This window comes from Salvelinus fontinalis, chromosome 31, assembly GCF_029448725.1.
Source record: "Salvelinus fontinalis isolate EN_2023a chromosome 31, ASM2944872v1, whole genome shotgun sequence".
In the NCBI taxonomy this organism is placed as follows: Eukaryota; Metazoa; Chordata; class Actinopteri; order Salmoniformes; family Salmonidae; genus Salvelinus; species Salvelinus fontinalis.
In genome coordinates, this window is record NC_074695.1 from 29611702 (window position 1) to 29635406 (window position 23705).

The window sequence follows — 23705 nt, forward strand, 5'->3', positions numbered from 1 at the left end:
TGGTTATCTTCTATTTTTCTGGTTAGGGTCATCTTTGTATTTACTGGTTAATGGTAGAGCCAAGTATCATAGTGGGGAATTTATCTCCATTGCAAGAGTGCTTAAGCAAATGTGGTCCCATTCTACCTTGACTGCTGCAGACTTGTATTCTGTAGGGGAGAGTGGGGTAAGTTGAGCCAAATTGTTCGTTGAGCCACCCCTTATTTCTAAGAAACCATACATGAAATTAATCGTGTCACCAAATATTTAGGAAGAGTTCATCATTTCCTGGAGTCTGTGAAGGAAGAAACTACATGGAAAAAGTGGTAAGTAATTTAGGTTAAAAAAAAATATTTTTCACAAAGGCAAATTCATTTGTGTTCTAGGTTTTATGATGCTTGTACAGTATCTAAACTAAAGTAGATCATTTTAAGATTGCTTTATACATCAGTTGGGGTCTCTAAGCTACAATATAAAGTCCTAAAGCTAGCATGAAAGTGCATCCCTGTAGCGGTGTGGACTAATGTAGTCAAAATTGTATAAAAGCCCCTTAGATATTAATTTAGTATCCTTTAAATTTAATTAGATCTACAATTGACATTTTATTGATTTACCAGTATTTTCATTTAGAGATTCTGGTAAACTCTTTTGATGTTTCCTTTCATGTGTTCTACCAATTATTATTGAATTATTCACCATGGCAACTTTAACGGATGTAAAATGGCTAGCTAGTTAGCGGTGGTGCGCGCTAATAGCCTTTCAATTGGTGACGTCACTTGCTCTGAGACCTTGAAGTAGTGGTTCCCCTTGCTCTGCAAGGGCCGCGGCCTTTGTGGAGCGATGGGTAACGGCGCTTCGTGGGTGACTGTTGTTGATGTGTGCAGAGGGTCCCTGGTTCGCATCGGGACGAGGGGACGCCATAAAGTTAAACTGTTACATTGATGCTGTTGACCCGGATCACTGGTTGCTGCGGAAAAGGAGGAGGTCGAACGGGGGGTGAGTGTAACGGATGTGAAATGGCTAGCTAGTTAGCGGTGGTGCGCGCTAATAGCCTTTCAATCGGTGACGCCACTTGCTCTGAGACCTTGAAGTAGTGGTTCCCCTTGCTCTGCAAGGGCCGCGGCTTTTGTGGAGCGATGGGTAACGATGCTTCGTGGGTGACTGTTGTCTGTGTGCAGAGGGTCCCTGTTTCGCGCCCGGGTCGGGGCGAGGGGACGGACTAAAGTTAAAACTGTTACACAACCACTTGTTAGTATAAAAACTAAACTTATTTCTCAGTTTGGTTGGCTTTCGTTGAGATCAGACCATTTCCATTTGCAGGGATGTTTCTCCATTTTTGACCAAATAGCACATGTATGCTCTGTTTCATCATTTAACTCCTAGACTGGGCTTCTGTGTCTGTCATCACTATTTTACCAGAGTGCAGAACGGTATCCGTTTACTCCTAGTGGCCTATCCACACATTAGAGAGCACCAGACTCTGTTTTAAAAATGTTTACCTTGGGGTAAGTTGAGCCAATGGCCCCCATACCCAATACAAATGACACTGAACAAAAATATAAATGCAACATGTAAAGTGTTGGTCCCTTATTTCATGAGCTGAAATAAAAGATCCCAGAAATGTTCCATGCGCACAGAAAGCTTATTTCTCTCAAATTGTGTGTACAAATGTATTTAGATCCCTGTTAGTTAACGTTTCTCCTTTGCCAAGATAATCAATCCACCTGACAGGTGTGGCATATCAAGAAGCTTGTGCTGGGGACAATAAAAGGCCACTAAAATATGCAGTTTTGTCACACAACACAATGCCACGGATGTCTCAAGTTTAGACGAAGCGTGCAATTGGCATGCTGACTGCAGGAATGTCCACCAGAGCTGTTGCCACATAATTGAATGTTAATTTCTCTACCATAAGCCGTCATTTTAGAGAATTTGGCAGTATGTCCAACCAGCCTTACAACCGCAGGGCGAGCGGTTTGCTGATGTCATTGTTATGAACTGAGTGCCACAGGCTGGCTGTGGGGATACGGTATGGGCAGGCGTAAGCTACGGGCGACGAACACAATTGCATTTTATTGATGGCATTTTCAATGCACATAGATACTGTGACGAGATCCTGAGGCCCATTGTCGAGCCATTAATCTGCCGCCATCACCTCATGTTTCCACATGACAAAGCACGGCCCCATGTCGCAAGGATCTGTACACAATTTCTGGAAGCTGAAAGTGTCCCAGTTCTTCCATGGCCTACATACTCACTAGACATGTCACCCGTTGAGCATGTTTTAACTGTATGTACATTGCCTTAGTATTGCTGGACCCCAACAAGAGTAGTAGTTGCCTTGGCAATAAAATACAAATACAGAGGGAGGAGTAACTGAGTGCACACTACAGGAGAAAGGTGGATACCGGACTGCACTCTGGTAAAAGAGTGATGACAGACACAGAAGCCCAGTCTAGGAGTTTGGGACGCAGTACATATCCTTCCAAAATGACAGAGCCAACTGTGTCCCATTCAGTAAATGACGGCGTGCACTGACATGATGAGTCTGATAGTGGTACGAGCCAACAAACAGAGTTCAGTCTGGTGCAAGTGAACTGGGCATGGAACAGACAGACTGGTGCACAGTCTCAGCTGCTGTCAGTTGTCAGCTGCTAAAATGTGAGTATCATTTACATGTTGTCTTTTTCTTGTGGAACAAGTTGAAGGATTTATCACATCTAGTCATAAGCATGCCAAAATTATGATCTAGCTGAACAGCAGTGTAAAAAAGGGCAGTATACCTCTGTTTCCAAATCTTAGGAAACAATAAATTATTTAATACATTTGATTAGTGTTCATTTAAACTATATTAGTTATTTTAGAACAGGGCCTATTTTAATCTTATGAGATGCATAATTTTTTGTTGACTAAATGTGGGTCAGCAGTGTTTTTAATAGAGCGGTGACGTATTTACTGGAAAACAATCTCTTTCTATTTTGGGTGCAGCTGCCATTTCAGCATGTGGTTCTGGAGGTGTACAGTAGACCAGTATACTGGAAAAGCGGTTTAACACTTTCAATTTGGTCTGTACACTTCTACTTTGCATCCCAACTTTAATAGGAGACTACTGTTCTTGTTGACGGTGTAATTTTCATAATATTGTTTTCATTATTAAAGATTTGAGATGTTAAGTATTTATAGACAAGCCTGGCAAAAATAGTAAAGCTTTATAAATCCATGGGTTGTAACTGATAGCAATTCTGTTACCATTCAGACGTGCCACTCTCTGACTGTTTTTGTGATTACTTACCATTTCTGCTGGCTCCTCAGCATCCAGAGCATCTCAATATGTCCTGGACAGTGGTCAGCCCCATTGTGTTCACCTACAGAGTGATCCAATGCCACAACCTGCTGGATGATGGGAACGACCCACTGCTGTGTGGTCATATAGAGGACCAGGAGGAGCTCAAGGCGATGAGAAGCAACACCAAGCACATCAACGGCTTCATTGTCATTGATGAGACAGTCAATCAGCTCTATGGCTCCCAGGTCACCAGGTACTTGATGCCAGAAATGTTCTCTATAGGATCCTCCCACTGCACTCTACCTAGGACAATAAGTCCATGGAGCACATGACCAGGATTCTGGAGGAGGTCCACAAGTTTGGCATAGACAGGCGCTCTGAGCCCCTCATTGCTATTGGAGCAGGGGTGTGCCTGGATGTGGTGGGCCTAGCTGTTTCTTTCTACCGGAGACGAACCCCCTATATCCGTGTCCCGACCACCCTGCTCTTCTACATTGATTCCAGTGTGGGGGCTAAAACTGGAGTCAACTTTGTCAATGGAAAGAACAAGCTGGGGAGTTACATTTATACATTTAAGTTTATCACTGAGTTAATATGGAATGGATATGAAAGGATGGAGAAAATGGCATCAGGGAAGGTGTGAATGCTCAGATATATTTTTGACAAGTGAAGAAATATGCATGCAGTATAACTTGACCTTCTTTGCAGAAAGTGCTGACTGTGCTACTCCACGGGGAGGCGTGAACATCGACATGTTCTTCATGGTGTACGTGGCCCACCATAAAGGGCTCCAGATGGAAGAGGAGAAGGCCCGGATCACCCGCTGCATGATGGAGCTGCCTGTGTGGCACCAGGACTGCACTCTGGCACTGGTGCAGAAGTCTCTGAGTGAACGTCTGAAACCCTCTGCAGGGTCCCTGAAGATGCCTCTTCACACAGGACTGTGCTGTGCAGGTCTGGACATCTTTCCTTTGATTATTGAAGAATATATCTTATAAATGCCTCATGAGCTAAGTTCAACTGTCTTACCCCATCAGAACCCAAAATATAAGTTTGTTTTACTCCTATTTTTGTAAACAAAATAGATGTAAACAAACAGCCTCAAAACATGGTTATATCAATAATTGTAATGTCATCGATGGTCTGTCCTTGCAACAATAGCTTCCTCTATGAATTTGAGAGTGGTTACATTTCTCCCACCCCATCCCTCAGCTTTTTACCAAAATAGGAGTGGGTAGCCCACTTTGTTATTGTCTCAAATGGTGATTGATGCTTTAAGAACACCATCGAACTGTCCTTTTATGTCACGGCTTCAGTCGAAGTCGGTCCCTCTCCTTGTTCGGGCGGTGTTCGGCGGTCGACATCACCGGTCTTCTAGACATCACTGATCCATTTTTAATTTTCCATTGGTTTTGTCTTGTCTTCCTTCACACCTAGTTCCAATCCCATCAATTACATGTTGTGTATTTAACCGTCTGCTTCCCCTCATGTCCTTGTCGGAGACTGTTTGATTGTATGTATTGTGCAAGTCACGTGTCGGTGTGCGATGGGTTTTGTACCCACTTTTATCATTTTTTGTATATATATACTTTTTTTTGTTTTATGAGCACTTATTAAACGACTCCGTTTATACCAAGTTCGTTCTCCTGCGCCTGACTTCCCTGCCACCAACACGCACCCACTACATTTTAAATTAGAACATTCCTAGACATTCCATACAGTATGAGTTTTGGAATTTCCAAAACAAGTAAATGTATCCGATGGGGATGTGTGAAACTCAATCCTCAGACTGAAGTGTTCCTACTTTTGTCACAGAATAGATAGCCTTTTGTGTGGCCCGACTGGTAAGACGCTTCAGGAGGACAGTCAAGTGTGCTAGCAAGACAGAGGTCCTGGGTTCGAGCCTCTGGGTGAGCTGAATCAGTAGGAAGTGGTACTCGCTAAGCAAGCAACGTGACATCCGTTACAGATGGTGCCGTGACCTGGATCTGCAGTTGCGCTCAGCTCAACACTGGGGTCGCTGTTGAGTAAGTTTGAGGGGTGAATGTAGCACATGGGGATGTGTGAAACTCACTCTTCGGTCTAAAGTGTCCCCACTTGTGTCACTGAATAGCTCGCTTTCCCTAGCTTTCCCTGTGGCGCGACTGGTAATACGCTTCGGGAGGGTAGTTACATGTGCTAGCAAGGCAGAGGTCCTGTGTTTGAGCGAATTAGGAGGAAGTGGTTCTCGCTAAGCAAGCAATCTTACAGTACATCCGCTACACAACCACATTTACTGTACAGTCTCATCTCTACAGAAATCTTCCATGACATCGGTGATGATATTCTGTGTCAGGCTTTCAAGAGCAGCTGTGATTTATAATATTGATCAGCTTTAATATTGTAGATAGATTGTAGCTTCCATCAATGTAATTGTCTGCATCATTTCCAATCTCCCATATATTTTTTTGTAACTATATACAGTTGAAGTCGGAAGTTTACATACACTTAGGTTGGAGTCATTAAAACTCGTTTTTCAACCACTTCACACATTTCTTGTTAACAAACTATAGTTTTGGCAAGTTGGTTAGGATCTACTTTATGCATGACACAAGTAATTTTTCCAACAATTGTTTACAGACAGATTATTTCACTTATAATTCACTGTATCACAATTCCAGTGGGTCAGAAGTTTACATACACTAAGTTGACTGTGCATTTAAACAGCATGGAAAATTCCAGAAAATTATGTCATGGCTTTATAAGCTTCTGATAGCCTAATTGACATCATTTGAGTGAATTGGAGGTGTACCTGTGGATGTATTTCAAGGCCTACCTTCAAACTCAGCGCCTCTTTGCTTGACATCATGGGAAAATCAAAAGAAATCTGCCAAGACCTCAGAAAAAAAATTGTAGACCTTCACAATTCTGGTTCATCCTTGGGAGCAATTTCCAAACACCTGAAGGTACCACGTCCATCTCAACAAACAATAGTACGCACGTTTAAACACCATGGGTCCACGCAGCCGTCATACTGCTCAGGAAGGAGATGTGTTCTGTCTCCTCGAGATGAACGTACTTTGGTAATTTCCACCTTTTGTCTATTCCATTTGCACAACAGCATGTGCAATTTATTGTCAATCAGTGTTGCTTCCTAAGTGGACAGTTTGATTTCACAGAAGTGTGATTGACTTGGAGTTACATTGTGTTGTTTAAGTGTTCCCTTTATTTTTTTGAGCAGTGTATATATATATATTTACATATACAGTACCTTTCAAAAGTTTGGACACACCAATTCATTCAAGGGTTTTTCTTTATTTGTGCTATTTTCTACTTTGTACAATAATAGTGAAGACATCAAAACTATGAAATAACACACATGGAATCATGTAGTAACCAAAAAAGTGTTAAACAAATCAAAATATATTTTATATTTTATATTCTTGTGGAGGCCAGGTCATCTGATGCATCACTCCATCAAACTCCTTCTTGGTCAAATAGCCCTTACATAGCCTGGAGGTGTGTTGGGTCATTGTCCTGTTGAAAAACGAATGATAGTCCGACTAAGTGCAAACCAGACGGGATGGCGTATCGCTGCAGAATGCAGTGGTAGCCATGCTGGTGGTAGCCAAGTGTGCCTTGAATTCTAAATAAATCACAGACAGAGTCGCCAGCAAAGCACCCCCACACCATCACACCTCCTCTTCCATGCTTCACGGTGGGAACCACACATGTGGAGATCATCTGTTCACCTGCTCTGCGTCTCACAAAGACACTGCGGTTGGAACCAAAAATCTCAAATTTGGACTCATCAGACCAAAGGACAGATCTCCACCGGTGTTTCTTGGCCCAAGCAAGTCTCTTCTTATTGGTGTCTTTTAGTAATGGTTTCTTTGCAGCAATTCGACCATGAAGACCTGATTCACGCATTCTCTTCTGAACATTTTATTTTGAGATGTGTCTCTGTGAAGCATTTCTTTGGGCTGCAATTTCTGAGGCTGGTAACTCTAATTAACTTATTCTCTGCAGCAGAGGTAACTCTGGGTCTTCCTTTCCTGTGGCGGTCCTCATGACAGCCAGTTTCAGTGCTTGATGGTTTTTGTGACTGCACTTGAAGAAATTCTTGAAATGTTTGACCTTCATGTCATAATTGTCTGACCTTCATGTCTTAAAGTAATGATGGACTGTCGTGTCTCTTTGCTTATTTAAACTGTTCTTGCCATAATATGGACTTGGTCTTTTACCAAATAGGGCCATCTTCTGTATACCATCCCTAACTTGTCACAACACAACTGATTGGCTCAAACACATTAAGGAAAGAAATAACACAAATTAACTTTTAACAAAGAACACCTGTTAATTGAAATGCATTCCAGGTGAATACCTCATGAAACTGGTTGAGAGAATGCCAAGCGTGTGCAAAGTTGTCTTCAAGGCAAAGAGTGGCTACTTTGAAGTATCTCAAATATATTTGGATTTGTTTAACACTTTTTTTGGTTACTACATGATTCCATATGTGTTATTTCATAGTTTTGATGTCTTCACTATTATTTTACAATGTAGAAAAAAGTAAAAATATAGAAAAACCCTTGAATGAGTAGGTGTGTGTCACGGCCGTCGAAAGAACTGGACCAAGGTGCAGTGTGGTGAGCGTACATATTCCTTTTATTTAGAATGACGCCGACAAAACAATAAACAATACCAAAACGACTGTGAAGCTTAAGGGCATATAGTGCCACAAACAAAGACAACTTCCCACAAAGAAAGGAGGGAAATAGGGATACCTAAGTATGGTTCCCAATCAGAGACAACGATAGACAGCTGTCCCTGATTTTAGAACCATACCCGGCCAAAACAAAGAAATACAAAAACATAGAAAATAGAACATAGAATGCCCACCCAAATCACACCCTGACCAAACCCAAAATAGAGACATAAAAAGCTCTCTAAGGTCAGGGCGTGACAGTGTGTCCAAACTTTTGACTGGTTCTGTATATACAGTGCATTCAAAAGTATTCAGAATCCTTGACTTTTTCAAAAATTTGTTACGTTACAGCCTTATTCTGAAATAGATTTTTTTTTTAAGAATCCTCATCAATCTACACACAATACCCCACAATGACAAAGTGAAAACAAGTTTGTAGAAATGTTTGCAAATTTATTAGAAGTAAAAAACAGAAATACCTTATTGACATAAGCTTTCAGACCCTTCACTATGAGACACGAACTTGATTGGAGTCCACCTGTGGTAAATTAAATTGATTGGACATGATTTGGCACACACCTGTCCATTTAAGGTCCCACAGTTGACAGTGCATGTCAGAGCAAAAACCAAGATATGAGGTCAAAGGAATTGTCCGTAGAGCTCCGAGACAGGATTGTGTCGAGGCACAGATTTGGGGAAGGGTACCAAAAAAATGTTCTGCAGCATTGAAGGTCCCCAAGAACAAAGTGGCCTCCATCATTCTTAAACGGAAGAAGTTTGGAACCACCAAGACTCTTCCTAGAGCTGGCCGCCTGGCCAAACTGAGCAATCGGGGGAGAAGGGCCTTGGTCAGGGAGCTGACCAAAAACCTGATGGTCATTCTGACAGAGCTGCGGAGTTCCTCTGTGGAGATGGGAGAACCTTCCAGAAGGACAACCATCTCTGCAGCACTCCACCAATCAGGTCTTTTTGGTAGAGTGGCCAGACGGAAGCCACTCCTCAGTAAAAGGCACATGACAGCCTGCTTGGAGTTTGCCAAAAGGCATCTAAAGGACTCTCAGACCATGAGAAACAAGATTCTCTGGTCTGATGAAACCAAGATTGAACTCTTTGGCCTGAATGCCAAGCGTCACGTCTGGAGGAAACCTGGCACCATACCTACGGTAAAGCATGGTGGTGACAGCATCATGCTGTGGGGATGTTTTTCAGTGGCAGGGACTGGGAGACTAGTCAGGATCGAGGGAAAGATTAACGTAGCAAAGTACCGAGAGATCCTTGATGAAAACCTGCACCGGAGCGCTCAGGACCTCAGACTGGGGCGAAAGTTTACCTTCCAATAGGACAACGACCCTAAGCACACAGCCAAGACAACACAGGAGTGGCTTCATAGCAAGTCTCTGAATGTCCTCGAGTGGCCCAGCCAGAGCCCAGACTTGAACGCGGTCGAATATCTCTGTAGAGGCCAGAAAATAGTGGTGCAGCGACACTCCCCATCTAACCTGACAGAACTTGAGAGGATCTGCAGAGAAGAATGGGAGAAACTCCCCAAATACAAGTGTGCCAAGCTTGTAGCGTCATACCCAAGAAGACTCGACGCTGGAATCACTGCCAACGGTGCTTCAACAAAGTACTGAGTAAAGGGTTTGAATACTTATGTAAATGTGAGATTTCAGTTTTGGATTGTTTATAAATTTGCAAAAATGTCTAAACAGTTTTTCGCTTCGTCATTATGGGGTAATGTGTGTAGATTGATAAAACAAAACAATTGAATAAGGCTGTAACGTAACAAAATGTGGAAAGAGTCAAGGGGTCTGAATACTTTCCGAAATGCACTGTATATTAAAAATCCTGCATATCTTAATTTCCATAATGAACAAATAATATGCGTGATAATGTAGGCTGTTCATGCAAAGGATTAGTACCTATAACCAGGATTGCCATTACAAAAATAATATTTTTGGTAAGCAATTATTATTTTAGCCCACATTTATTGTGATTCATCCTATATTGTCCCTAACATCATTACCCCTTAGCAACAGATGTGGGATACATACACACACACATTCATACACACACACTCAACCCCTTTTCCCCATAAACTACCATAAGCTCAGACGCTCAACAGTTGTTCCATCCCTGAGCCCAACTCAAGAAAGGACTTGTTTTACGAATGCATATACAGTTGCAGCTGTTTGAGAAGGCATGCAAAATTTAGCCCAAAAAAAGATTAGGAGATTTCATTAACTATTGTTAAGTCCTAGGTGATGGAGATCAGATACACATGGAGATCAGATACACCCCCTTCCTCTGAAACACACACACACACTGGTCCCCTGTTGTGACCATTTTCCATGCATCTCTGTGCAGTCAGACCTTTGATTATTTTGTGCTACCAGGGCCACAATAATATGCCCCCTCTCTGATTGTCCGAGTATGACCCCCTCCCCATGGGTTACTGCAGCTCTTCATGCCAGCGCTGCCACTACCTGGGTGGGGGCACCCCACCGGAATCCCCATCGGCTAGGTAAAAGGTTGTCAATGTTCTAATTAGGAGCTTTGAGAATTTCCTTGCATATTATGCTCTCCCATCAGCGGGCTTTGGCTTTGCAGGACCAACCCTGCCAGGCTGGCTCAGAATCTCGAGGGGCCGGTGCTGCTTTAGTAGGTGTCTGTGTGATGAACTTGGTTCTTCTTGAAGGCTGGAGATAATATTCATGCCATGATGAGCGGGTGAAGAAGAAATACTGTGTTTCATATTCAATATGTTTCAGTCAACACACATTTACTTGGGGCTTTATTTAATCTACTAAACTGAAGTGTTACAGATTCCGTGACAGAAATGTAAAGGTCATTTCCTATTGAGCCGACATATGCAGCGTTTACCCGTGAATGCAGTCTCTGCTAATGCGGGAACATAACCTTTAAATTTCAATCACGCTGTACAGCTGAACTTCCGCAATGAGGATTGAATAGAGCCCTGGAAGTCTACCAATAAAATATTATCATTAATTATATTGGAGTGTCTTTGAACATTATATATTCTCATATTATTTAGCCATCATTAGTGTTCAGAGACAATTAGTGAAATACTTTGATAAAAATAAATCATAGAACGAAAAATACTCCTGCAATAACACAAGTAAAAATATTTAATTGACTTTAATGTTTGTCAAAAACTATTTTCCACACTCAGTTCCAATGAATGGCCTTAACATCACTGATCCATCCCCAACCAGTGTATGACCATCACTACCTCCATCTCCCCTGGCAGCAGAGGCGTCTATCTGAACCATGTAAATACAATTAATAGACCTGTCAGCCTGGAGTGTTCAATGTGTGAACAAACATGGCTCTTTGAAATGTTAGTGGTATACCCAAACTGTGCCATGGTAACAAGCGGACCGATCAATATGTTTAGTAATGGGCATCAGTCAACTGTCACCATTGCTTTAAATGGAAATGTTAGTTCTATGCATTTAAGTTCTATGGTTGAAAACACCAATCTTGGTGCATAGTGGTGTCATCAACACAAGAGGGTGACATTGTCTAGGGAAATTATATGCTGATCTGGGTTCAGTCAAAGGACAGTGAGTGAATGACAGGCCTGTGTCTAGATATTACCAGACAGACCTGGGTGCAGTTTGACCATGAGGGCCATTCTGCAGTGGATTTGTACTGCAGAGAATGCGCCTATAAGTGCATGGACTACTTTGTGCTTAGCTTTACGTGCAGCCTAATAGCCATTATTCTTAAATTATTGCTCTAGAAATAAAGAAGAAACATCCGTACACAAAAGTACAACATCAAAAAATAACAACGTTAATTCCTTCTTTGCATATTTTAGACTTCACTTTGATTTTGGCAACACATTTTGGCAGTCAACACTGAGTTACGTTACATTCAGAAAAAGAATTGGTCTCAAAAAAGAAGCTGAGAATTCAGTAAAGCAATGTTTTGATTATTGCCCTCCGAGTGGAATTCTGACCTCATAACAGAACTCTAGCATCCAAAACATCCCAAACAAAATGGATGGCCTAGAGAGACATTTGGAGGCCCATAACATGGTTTTCTACTCTGTCTGACAAAAGGCCCTTCCGTACTGCTTCCCGTAGGGACCTTGCAGCTCAACACTTCATACATGAAGCACCAAACACCAGAAACAACAACAACAAACCAGTGTCTAGTAGTCCTCCTAGATCTGTGGAAAACAAAAAACTAACAGTAAGGCACTTCACTTCAATGTAAATCATTCTGCTAGGTGCTTCTTACTAATCATTACAACATATTATATGACCAGCCTAATGTGTCTAATGTCTTCTGGGTAAAACAGGCACGACTGTAATCATTGCATAGTTCCACAGACTTGAGGGTGCACTGTAACCATGTTCTCAAGACAGTGGTGTAATGTACAGTAGATAGTTATTATCAAAGGCATATTTGAGTACTTTCCTACAGTTGTTAAACAGCAGAAATATACATTAACAGTACAGCTTATAGTTTTAACTACAATCAATAATTTGAAAAACCTAAATATAATCGTTAGTAAATATATATTTTAAAAAAAAATCAATTTATGGACGTCATTCCAGTGTTTAAACAATTTTCTACATGTACATCTCCTTATATTCCTAGCAATATAAACATTCACATAATTGAAAAAAATATCCTGAATATCTCTAAAACACGAAATGGATGGACAGGCAAATCCTAATAAGTGTACAACAAAACAATAATAATTTAGAAAATGGACAAGTTAAAAACAAAATGTATTTTTCTTCCTAAGAGATACACTTCTTAGTGAGTATTTGCTGCAATACATATCAATATTATTAGCATAAATATCTTCATAAACCAAATGTGCCTGTATGGAAATCAATGTTGCATTTCTACCAATATTGGTAGACTGACATTATGTTCTGTGCTATATGTGAAATGTTTACAAATCTCCTGACTAAGACATCATCTCATTCAAGTTTAAAAGCACAAAAGTAAAGCACAAACAAAAGTAATCAAAATAATGTATTATCGCTTCTGTCATATTGCGCTGAATAGACATGCTATAAAGCAAGTAGTGTGACTGTGTAACACACCAACAATATATTAAACCACCATTTTTAGCTTTCACTTCGAGGGAATTGCATTTTTGTTTAAAGCAATAAGCTGATCAATCAGGGTTTTATAACTATTATAAGCATGCCCTATACCATGATGACTATACACAGGTACAGTATGTGTGAGATATCGCTCCCTGACTCATTGTCATAAAAGTATTGATAAAATCAGAGCATGATCTATTAAAATGAACTATTAAAAAGTAATTTATGATCAATACATAAGAGAAACTGAACAAAATTCAGTTTGGCCGCTTCAGAACCCAATGATACCATATAATAAACAAAACAAAAAAATAACTATGAAAAATGTAATATGTGTAAACACCTGAAAACAAACTAACTAATTAACTAACCAGCAGTTGGCTGAAGTTAGCTACTGACGGGAGATGTCTGAGGAGGCCTCAACACAACACAACATAGAACAGGTTGAAGGGGTGGAGATAAAGATGCAGGTGAGTGGAGTGGGCAGCAGTGAGTGCTAACAGCTCTGGTCGTTCTCTTCCATGCTTTTGCTGCCTGAGCAGCTGCTGTCCTTAGAAGCCCCGGGCGAGACAGAGGAAAGCAGGGGGTCTCCCCCTCCCACAGGGGACAAGGTGTCATCCATCAGGATGTCCATCAAGGCCCCCTTAGGATGACTGCCGTAAGACCCCTGGTCACCTGAGATTCCCCTATGGCCCTTGGTGTAGGGAGATGCTCCATCGTTGAGCTCCAAGGTGGTGTACTGAACCTGGTCTGGAGTGCAGGCTGGGTGGTGTTGGTGCTGGGGGTGGACATGGTACAGATCCTGGTGGCAGTCTCCCAGGGCTGGCTCCTGCTTGATGCCTCGGGCTGAGAGCTCAGCTGAGCAGAGGACAGATGTGTCTGTAGTCAGACCATGGGCACGAGCTTGCATCTCCAACTCCTGAACCCCATCAAGGGAGGGAGAAAGAGAAAGGAAAGAGAGTGTTATCAACATTGTCTGTCTGCATGCTGCATATCTGATACCATCCAGAATATAGAAAAGCCTCATCTCAATTCAACCCTACTTTGATTGGCTAATACAGTATGTGACATTTTGAAGGCATGGCTAGTTGCTCCTTATCTCTCCCAGTGCCCCACGGCCTACCATGCTGTACCTGTATCCGCAGCATCAGGTGTCTATTGTCGTGCTCCAGCTTCTTCTGCCTGTTCTCCAGCTCTTTGGCCCTCTGCTGCTCCCTCTGTAGCTTCCTGATGTAGTCCACTGACGCCTTGAGAATGGTGCCTTTGTTCCAACGCATATCCCTGAGGACCAGAGAGGGGCACGGCAGGCCAGCAAGATTTTATCAGCCTGAACTGTTAGCATTCTAGAGTACACTGACAAAGTTCTAACTCACACAATTCTCAAGGATATGGATGCACTGAAAATAAACTGAGGCATTGATCTATAATTATCGTAAACTCTAGCCTAGGGTCAATGTCTGACCCATGATAGAACAGTGGGGTCCGGAATTATTGGATCCTTTGATAAAGATGAGCAAAAAAGACTGTATTAAATAAATAATACAAATACTGAGCTACATTGTATGCTTAAAAAATATATATATATTATTTTATACTAATAGAATTTCTCAGAGAAAGAGATATTATTTAGCAAGTAATAAAAAAAATGCTAAAAGATAGGGGTCAGCATTATTGGATCCCCTGTTTTGAATACTCCAGTACCCTCCCTTTGGAAGGATAACAATACTGAGCCTTTTTATAAAATGTTTTATGAGATTGGAGAACACTTTGGGAGAGATCTTAGACCATTTCACCATACAGAATCTTTCCAGATCCTCGAAGGCCAACCCGTGACCAAATACCTCTATTTTCATGTCATCTGACCATAGCACCGCCTGGAGTTTGCTAAACGTCATTGGCACTTGGATTGGAACCAGTGCAATGGTCATATGACACGAAAATAGAGGTCTTTGGCCACACACACCAGCAGTGGGTTTGGCCTTCGAAAGAACAATGCATATGTAGTAAAATTCCTCATCCCTACTGTAAAATATGTTGGTGGATCGTTGATGTTATGGGGCTATTTTGCTTCCACTGGTCCTGGGGCCTTTGTTAAGGTCAACGACATTATGAACTTTGCCAAGGACCAGGACATTTTAGCCTAAAACCTGGTTGCCTCTCCAGGAGGCTGAAACTTGGCCGCAAGTGAATATTCCAGCAAGTAAACATCAAAATCCACAAAGAAAAAAACGAAATCAACATTTTGCAATGGCCATCTCAGAACCATATTGAAAACGTGTGGTTTGAATTTGAAGAGGGCAATCGATTAGCGCAGACAAAATATATCAAGGATCTGAAAAGATTCTGTATGGAGGAATGGTCTAAGATCCCTCCTAGTGTGTTCCCCAATCTCATAAAACGTTTGAGAAAAAGGCTCATTGTCATTATCCTTACAAGGGGAGGGGTCGGCAGGTAGCCTAGTGGTTAGAGCTTTGGGCCAGTAACCGAAAGGTTGCTGGATTGAATCCCCGATGAATCCCAGAGCTGACAAGGTAAAAATCTGTTGTTCTGCCCCTGAGCAAGGCAGTTAACCCACTGTTCTCCGGGCACCGAAGACGTGGATGTCGATTATGGCAGCTCTGATTCAGAGTGGTTGGGTTAAATGCGGAAGACACATTTTAGTTGAATGTATTCAGGTGTACAACTGAATCCCTTTCCCTTACTAGAGTATTGAAAACAGGGGATCCAATCATTTTGACCCATATCTTTTTTAGATTTGTTTTAATTACTTGTTACACAAAATCTCGTTATCTGAGCAATAGTATTAATATTAAATAATATAATTGTTCAAATTTTTGGAGTATACAATATTGCTCAGTATTTGTATTACTGATTTTATATATTTTTTTGCTCATCTTTATTAAGGGATCCAATAAATCCAGACTGCGCTGTATCTGATAGAAAGACTTCAAATCCAAGTAAGCATACGCAACTTACGGATCATTTGTTTTTGGAATCATGGTCCCCAGTTCTTTGATCCGGTCGTTGATGTTAAACCTCCGTCTTCTCTCAACTACAGGAAATAGGACAAGGAGAGAACAATAAGAAACAATTAATCATGCAAAATGTAATAATGAAAAGGTAATATCACAGCATATCTAAACAACCCACATGATATTACTAGATAGCTGATAATTACTGTATAACAAAACTCACTCAAATTATGGTTATCCTTCTTCTGTCGTTCCTTTGCCATTGCCCTGACCTCTGCTTCTGAAACAAAGCAGTTAGCATTAGGTATGGACAATGACTACAGATGTGGGATCTTCATTTGATAACCCTTGCAGGAGAGCATGCTTGCAATGCAGGAAATGTAAAACTTGTAGTGTATTTGAGGTTTAAAATGTGTAATTTCCACTTTGAAATTTGAGATTTTATTTTACCTCATGAAAAATGTCTCAACCCCCACAAAAATGTCCATTAATTATAATCCACATAATAATTCACATTTCTTGTTGCTGCAGGATTATTTTCAAACTGGATCAATTTAAGATCCTACATCTGTAGGACAATGGCAAAACATTGATGTTGACACACAACAAAACAGTTATGCCAGAAACGTTTAGTTAGTTTCGGGAAGAAAATAAATGAAACTGTGCTGAGCACATTATAGGCTAAGCAATATGCACCCGTGTAACCTAACTCAAACTCACAGTTAGCTAAAGTAAGTATGAATATGACTATGCAGACATACCTACAGGAAATCCTTCAGGCCTTTGATAGTTCTCAAACTTGCTACACGATCCAGACTTGTCCAGCATGTGCATGATGGCCGGAGATTGGGAAACTATTTGGCACATAACATTTTCAATGCATTTCTCTTTATTTTGAATGACAAAATAACAAAGTTTACAATAATCAAAAACAATATCAATGCAAAGCACATGCATACACATTTCCCTGACCCTTTTAGACATATTGCTCAGTCACAAAGTTCTGGAGAGTAATTTGTAACACCATGTTTGAATCTGGATGTTTTCATGTAATGGGGTCATGCTCACCTGAGTATTCCCTTTTGATGTTGGGCAGGTTGGCAGGGCAGGAGTTGATGGCCAGGCCTGGATGGGGCATGCCCTGGTTACCATAAATGTCCAAGAGGTTAGTGTTGACAGCGATCTGACGAGAAAAGATAACCACAGACAATAGTAATGTTAGCAGGGTCAAATATACCTGGCACAGGTGGTGCTTGACACATGAGTAGTTAACCCTTTAAAAATGTGTTTACCCTTTAAAAATGTGTTTACAATGATCTGGAAGCAAACATTTGCTGTATTTGTAGACACATCTACTATGAATTGTCACATAGTCCTCCACCGGATAGGTGCAGTGAGATGTATTGTTCTACAGGGTCAGCCATAGTAGTACTGCGCCCCTGGAGCAAATTAGGGTTAAGTGCCTTGCTCAACGGCACATAGACAGATTTCCCCTTGTCAGCTCAGGTATTCAAACCAGCAGCCTTTCGGTTACTGGTCTCATACAAGCAGACAGTAAATGAAGGCAATCATACCGTGTTGGCCATCTGAAGCCCTGGGTCCATTAATCCAAGGATATCGTCGTTATAACTCGATTCCAGACTAATTATGTCATCAATGACATCATCCATCTATAATAAAAAAACTAAAATTGAATTTGAGATAACATATTTTCTAACAGACAGTGATTCAGTTAAGGGTTAATCAACAGAAGATCACATTTTTTTATCAATGAATATGTATTATCCAACTCCATGGTGTTACTACCATTCATTACTCAAATACACATTGCTTTGAAGTAGAAGTAATTGAAAATTGGCAGATATCATGGTGTGAAAAGCACCCTGAATTTACACACACTGCATTGTAGCTCGGCATCTATGACCATGTTACATTTTGCGTTACCTCTTTCTCACAGTTGATGTTGAGGGTGAGTAAGGCCATGGGGCTGTTGGGGGCACTGTTGCCCGGCCCGAGAGCCATGCCCCTGTGGTCAGAGGACTGGTTGGGGCAGGGTAGGGAGCCAAGCTTGCCCAGGTAGCGCTTCACCTGCTGCTGCTGGGCCTGCTGGATGTGGTACTTGGTGGGGTTCTCCAGGTGAGTCTGTACCTGGAGGAGGTAGGGAGAAATGGAGTGAAAGAGGGAGAGACATAAGTGAGAGTCAGAATCCTCAAACGCTGTTATGATGGGTTGATGATTGTTGGTCCTGTTGCAGTTGTGCTGTGCACTCAAAAAAGAGCTCTCAGATCTCACTGAATATTAATATTAATAATAATAAATAGAACCAGATTACTAATTAATATGAAAATAAAATACATGTCAGCTCAACTAGTCCTTGACTTGACCAGAGAAAGTCAAGTATGAGTTGAAATGTTAGAACGTATCAATATTACTAGCAAATCCCAAAGCAGTAAGCCGTAAGCTTTTATTTTCATTTATATTTTTTTCTGTGCTCTCCCTTGATAGCTAAATAATCCCTAGATATAAATACATGTATTCACAATTCATGTCACACATTCCATCTGAATAAATGTTATGTTTATCTTACCATACCTCAAAAGTAAAAGGGGGGGAAATAAAATATATTTCAATCAGCATAATACTGGACCTACCTGATAATGGTGGTATTCAAGCATCTCCAACATATTGCACAATTTATATTCCAACTACAAATAAGAGATGCTTAAAACCTAATTATATTCCCTTTCAAAGTCTATGCAAGACCAGAGAGGCTGTCTTCCTCTTTCATCCGCTGCTTTCAACACTGATGATATGGAGAGGAACACCTCTTCAGCTTATAAAAGGCAGAAAAAAGTAATTAGCTATGCATGTTAACAAGTCTAAGTGAGACACAATGAACCTTTTAAAGATTGTGATGCTTTATGTAAAATATGAATTTATGCCTTTATGGGGCTAGTTTGACGTCAGTGTGGGAGTCTTACAAAGAGGCTCTTTCTACAGCCTAGACCAGGTCACCATGTCTACTGACACTTGCCCCAGGCCAGATAACTTCTCATCTCCTCTTTAACCGCATGCATGGCTGTTGCACACTGGCTGGTTCCTCTGCTATTTTTGGATGATAGGCTCACTGAGCTAAAACTATTCTTGTAAACTACATGCTTCATAATATATTAAAATATATACTGTATTGTTTTGTTTGTCTAAACATCTTCATTAAAACAAAAAATCAATAAAGTGATTACGTTGCTAAAGTGAGGCTATTTTATTCATTCTTTACTCAAACCTGAGAGAAAGCAGATTGTAATAAGATGTTTCTAAAGATAAGATTTCAGCTACCTGTAACATTATCTCTAATATAAAGTTATTCCTGAGTCCTAACAGGACAGTACATCACTGCATTCAAGGGTTCCAACAACAGCAAAGATGACCAACTGATAAATTACCAATTATAAACCAGTAATGGGATAGAATTCAGTTTAGAATCGGTTGTACTGAAGAATGTGTGTTTATCCAACACGTGTGGAAATTGACTGTAGCCAAGCCTGGACAAGCTCTGGGTAAAGAAAGTCTGTCTTACCATCAAAAGTACAAAAGTTCAAATTTGTAACTATCTATAATCTTTCCTTTTCAAGCCCTTCACAAGAATCCTGGGTTACAAAAAGCGTGACAAAACACTGGGTAAATGTGAAAGGCAATCAAATGTTAATAACTTCAAATTAAACCAAATACTGTTAGAGAGCATTTACAGCTGTACTCTTATCCATCAAAAAACAAAGGCAACAGCTTTGACAGCAACAGAATATATAAACTACTTTCTGTAAGGATAGTAAGAGGGTTCATAATGTGCATTTTAAAAGTGTAATGACAGCCTTACAGAATAACAGTTGATTTCACTGGTGAGGTGGTTAATGAGCTCAGGATAACCAAGTGTGGATGACAGAGTCTGGTTATTTGGAAAGGCTTGAGGCAGATGGAGCTCCTCACAACCCCATTCACCTCCTGAACTCTTGGCTCAACAACACAGCAACAGAACCAGACGGTCCCTCCCCCGGGCCCTTATTGGATGGGGTTATTTAACCTTGCAAATAGTATCTACAGTAACAACTAACACCACACTAGCATCAATAGAGAATATCATACACTGTTCTACTATAACATGGTAATAAGCATTTACTGGTAGGCCTATTTGTTTATGCAACAAAAACTAAAAACGTAATTCAATAGATGTGTATTGCTCAATGTAAATTGGCATTCCCTATTTCTAGTCATTCCATAAGGAATGTATCCTAACTGGGAGGTCTATTAATAGCTCTCTGAAGTATTTTGGGAATTCCCCTGGGGAGAGTTGAAAGTTATTTCAAGCATGTTGATCGTGTGATAACTGAAGGGGTCAAAGTTGAGAATGCATCCTGACCAATTAGGCAATAAAACCCTCTGGGCCAGCTTTAAATGTCCTTTAAATGCACTGTTCGTCAACAATAAGAGGTGGAGGAATTGTGTAGAATTAGATGCATCCTCAACAAATCGAACCGTTCAAATAATATTTTCTAAATGTCAGAGAGGTGTGAGCAATCCCTGATTTGTATCTATATATGTCACGTTCCTGACCTATTTATGTTAGTTGTTATGTGTGTTAGTTGGTCAGGACGTGAGGTTGGGTGGGCATTCTATGTTTTCTGTTTCTGTGTTGGTTTTGGGTTACCTGGTATGGCTCTTAATTAGAGGCAGGTGTTTGGCGTTCCTCTAATTAAGAGTCATATTTAGGTAGGCGTTGTCACAGTGTTCGTTGTGGGTGATTGTCTCCTGTGTCAGTATGTATGTTCGTGCCACACGGGACTGTAGCGTTTGTTTGTTTCGTTTCGTTTCGATGTCGTCTGTTTCCTGTACGTAAGTTTATGTTTAGTTATGTAAGTTTATGTTCAGGTTTCGTCAACGTCGTTTTCTTGTTTTGTAGTTTTGAAAGTGTTTTGTTTCGTTTCGTGTTGCCATCGTATTCTTAATAAAGATGGCTTATTTCCCAAATGCTGCGTTTTGGTCTGAAGATCCTTCTCTCCTCACCTCATCCGAGGATGAGGAGAGCGACAGGCGTTACAGAATCACCCACCACGCTAAGACCAAGCGGCAAGGGAAAAATAAACGGAGTAAGGGACAGGAGAAAAACAAGGATTTCTGGACATGGGAGCAGATAATGAATGGACAAGGTCCCTGGGCTAAGGCAGGAGAAAATCGCCGTTCTCAGGAAGAGAGGGAGGCAGCTAAAGCCCAGGAGCGGTGGTTTGAGGAGGCAGCAAGGAGACGTGGCTGGAAGCCCGAAAAGCCATGGGAGCAGCTGGAGGCACTGGGGAGTGCAGAGGCTACCGGAGAGAGGAACCGGAGCTATGAGGGAACGCGTCTGGCACGGAAGCCCGAAAAGCCCGTAAGTAATTCCCAAAAATTTCTTGGGGGGGGGCTAGGAGGTAGTGGGCCAAGGGCAGGTAGGAGACCTGCGCCCACTTCCCAGGCTTACCGTGGAGAGCGGGAGTACGGGCAGGCGCCGTGTTACGCAGTAGAGCGCACGGTGTCTCCTGTACGAGTGCATAGCCCAGTGCGGGTTATTCCACCTCCCCGCACTGGTAGGGCTAGATTGGGTATTGAGCCAGGTGTCATGAGGCCGGCTCAACGCGTCTGGTCTCCAGTGCGTCTCCTCGGGCCGGCATACATGGCACCTGCCTTACGCATGGTTTCCCCGGTTCGCCTACATAGCCCGGTGCGGGTTATTCCACCTCCCCGCACTGGTCGGGCAACCGGGAGTATTCAACCAGGTAAGGTTGGGCAGGCTCAATGCTCAAGAGTGCCAGTACGCCTCCACGGTCCGGTATTTCCGGCACCACCTCCCCGCCCCAGCCTAGTACCTACAGTGTTTACACTACGCACTAGGCTACCAGTGCGTATCCTGAGCCCTGTTCCTCCTCCACGCACTCTCCCTGTAGTGCGTGTATCTAGCCCGGTGCCTCCAGTTCCGGCCCCACGCACTAAGCTACCAGTGCGTCTCCAGAGCCCTGTACAAACTGTATCTTCTCCCCCTACTAATCCTGATGTGCTTGTCCTCAGCCCGGCGTCACCAGTGCCGGTACCACGCATCAGTTATAGAGTGGGCTTTGAGAATACAGTGTGCCCTGTCCCTGCTCCCCGCACTAGTAGGAAGGTGCTTATCATTAGCACGGTGCCTCCAGTTCCGGCACCACGCACCAGGTCTACAGTGCACCGTATCCGGCCAGAGCCATCCGTCTCCCCAGCGCCATCTGAGCCATCCGTCTCCCCAGCGCCATCTGAGCCATCCGTCTCCCCAGCGCCATCTGAGCCATCCGTCTCCCCAGCGCCATCTGAGCCATCCGTCTCCTCAGCGCCGTCTGAGCCATCCGTCTGCCAGGAGCCTGCAAAGCCGCCCGTCTGCCATGAGCCTGCAAAGCCGCCCGTCTGCCATGAGCCTACAGAGCCATCCGCCAGACAGGAGCCGCTAGAGCCGTCAGCCAGACAGGAGCCGCTAGAGCCGTCAGCCAGACAGGATCTGCCAGAGCCGCCAACCAGACAGGATCTGCCAGAGCCGCCAACCAGACAGGATCTGCCAGAGCCGCCAACCAGACAGGATCTGCCAGAGCCGCCAACCAGACAGGATCTGCCAGAGCCGCCAACCAGACAGGATCTGCCAGAGCCGCCAACCAGACAGGATCTGCCAGAGCCGCCAACCAGACAGGATCTGCCAGAGCCGCCAGCGAGCCATGAGCAGCCAGAGCCGTCAGAGAGCCATGAGCAGCCAGAGCCGTCAGAGCGCCATGAGCAGCCAGAGCCGTCAGAGCGCCATGAGCAGCCAGAGCCGTCAGAGCGCCATGAGCGTCGAGAGCCGTCAGAGCGCCATGAGCGTCGAGAGCCGTCAGCCTGCCATGAGCGTCGAGAGCCGTCAGCCTGCCATGAGCGTCGAGAGCCGTCAGTCAGCCATGAGCTGCCCTTCAGCCTGAAAAGGCTAGATACCCAGAACTGCCCATCAGTCCAGAGCTGTCTCTCTGTCCGGAGCTGCCTTTCAGTCCGGAGTTGCCCCTCTATCCTGATCTCCCTCTCTATCTTGATCTACCTCTATATTCTTATCTATCCCTCTGTCTTGATTTATCTCTCTGTCCCGATGTTGTCCTTATTAGGTATGTTATTAAGAGGATTTTGTGGGGGAAAAAAGAGGGTGGACATTCTTGGAGGGAGGAAGCTAGGATGGATTATGGTGGGGTGGGAAACGCGCCCGGAGCCTGAGCCACCACCGTGGTTAGATGCCCACCCAGACCCTCCCCTAGACTTTGTGCTGGTGCGTCCGGAGTTCGCACCTTGTGGGGGGGGTAATGTCACGTTCCTGACCTATTTATGTTAGTTGTTATGTGTGTTAGTTGGTCAGGACGTGAGGTTGGGTGGGCATTCTATGTTTTCTGTTTCTGTGTTGGTTTTGGGTTACCTGGTATGGCTCTTAATTAGAGGCAGGTGTTTGGCGTTCCTCTAATTAAGAGTCATATTTAGGTAGGCGTTGTCACAGTGTTCGTTGTGGGTGATTGTCTCCTGTGTCAGTATGTATGTTCGTACCACACGGGACTGTAGCGTTTGTTTGTTTCGTTTCGTTTCGATGTCGTCTGTTTCCTGTACGTAAGTTTATGTTTAGTTATGTAAGTTTA

General features: G+C 42.7%; 1 protein-coding gene and 1 pseudogene across 3 annotated transcripts in view; one reads left to right on the plus strand and one right to left on the minus strand.

The window, feature by feature from the left end:
* Positions 1–2820: 2820 nt before the first annotated feature.
* LOC129829301 (2-epi-5-epi-valiolone synthase-like) lies at positions 2821–4864 on the plus strand (annotated as a pseudogene).
* A 3024-nt stretch (positions 4865–7888) lies between these two features.
* Positions 7889–23705, minus strand: part of LOC129830007 (microphthalmia-associated transcription factor-like) — a 38681-nt gene continuing 22864 nt past the window's right edge. For 2 of the 3 annotated variants that reach the window (XM_055892126.1, XM_055892128.1), the window contains exons 3-10: positions 17962–18165; positions 17592–17687; positions 17086–17200; positions 16779–16871; positions 16241–16297; positions 16022–16097; positions 14179–14326; positions 7889–13964 (exon numbers count right to left, since the gene is read on the minus strand). In XM_055892126.1, the coding sequence (XP_055748101.1) occupies positions 13542–13964; positions 14179–14326; positions 16022–16097; positions 16241–16297; positions 16779–16871; positions 17086–17200; positions 17592–17687; positions 17962–18165 (1212 nt within the window). In that variant the 3' untranslated portion in view covers positions 7889–13541. The remainder of the gene's footprint in view (positions 13965–14178; positions 14327–16021; positions 16098–16240; positions 16298–16778; positions 16872–17085; positions 17201–17591; positions 17688–17961; positions 18166–23705) is intronic. The other variant, XM_055892127.1, reaches the window with a different exon arrangement.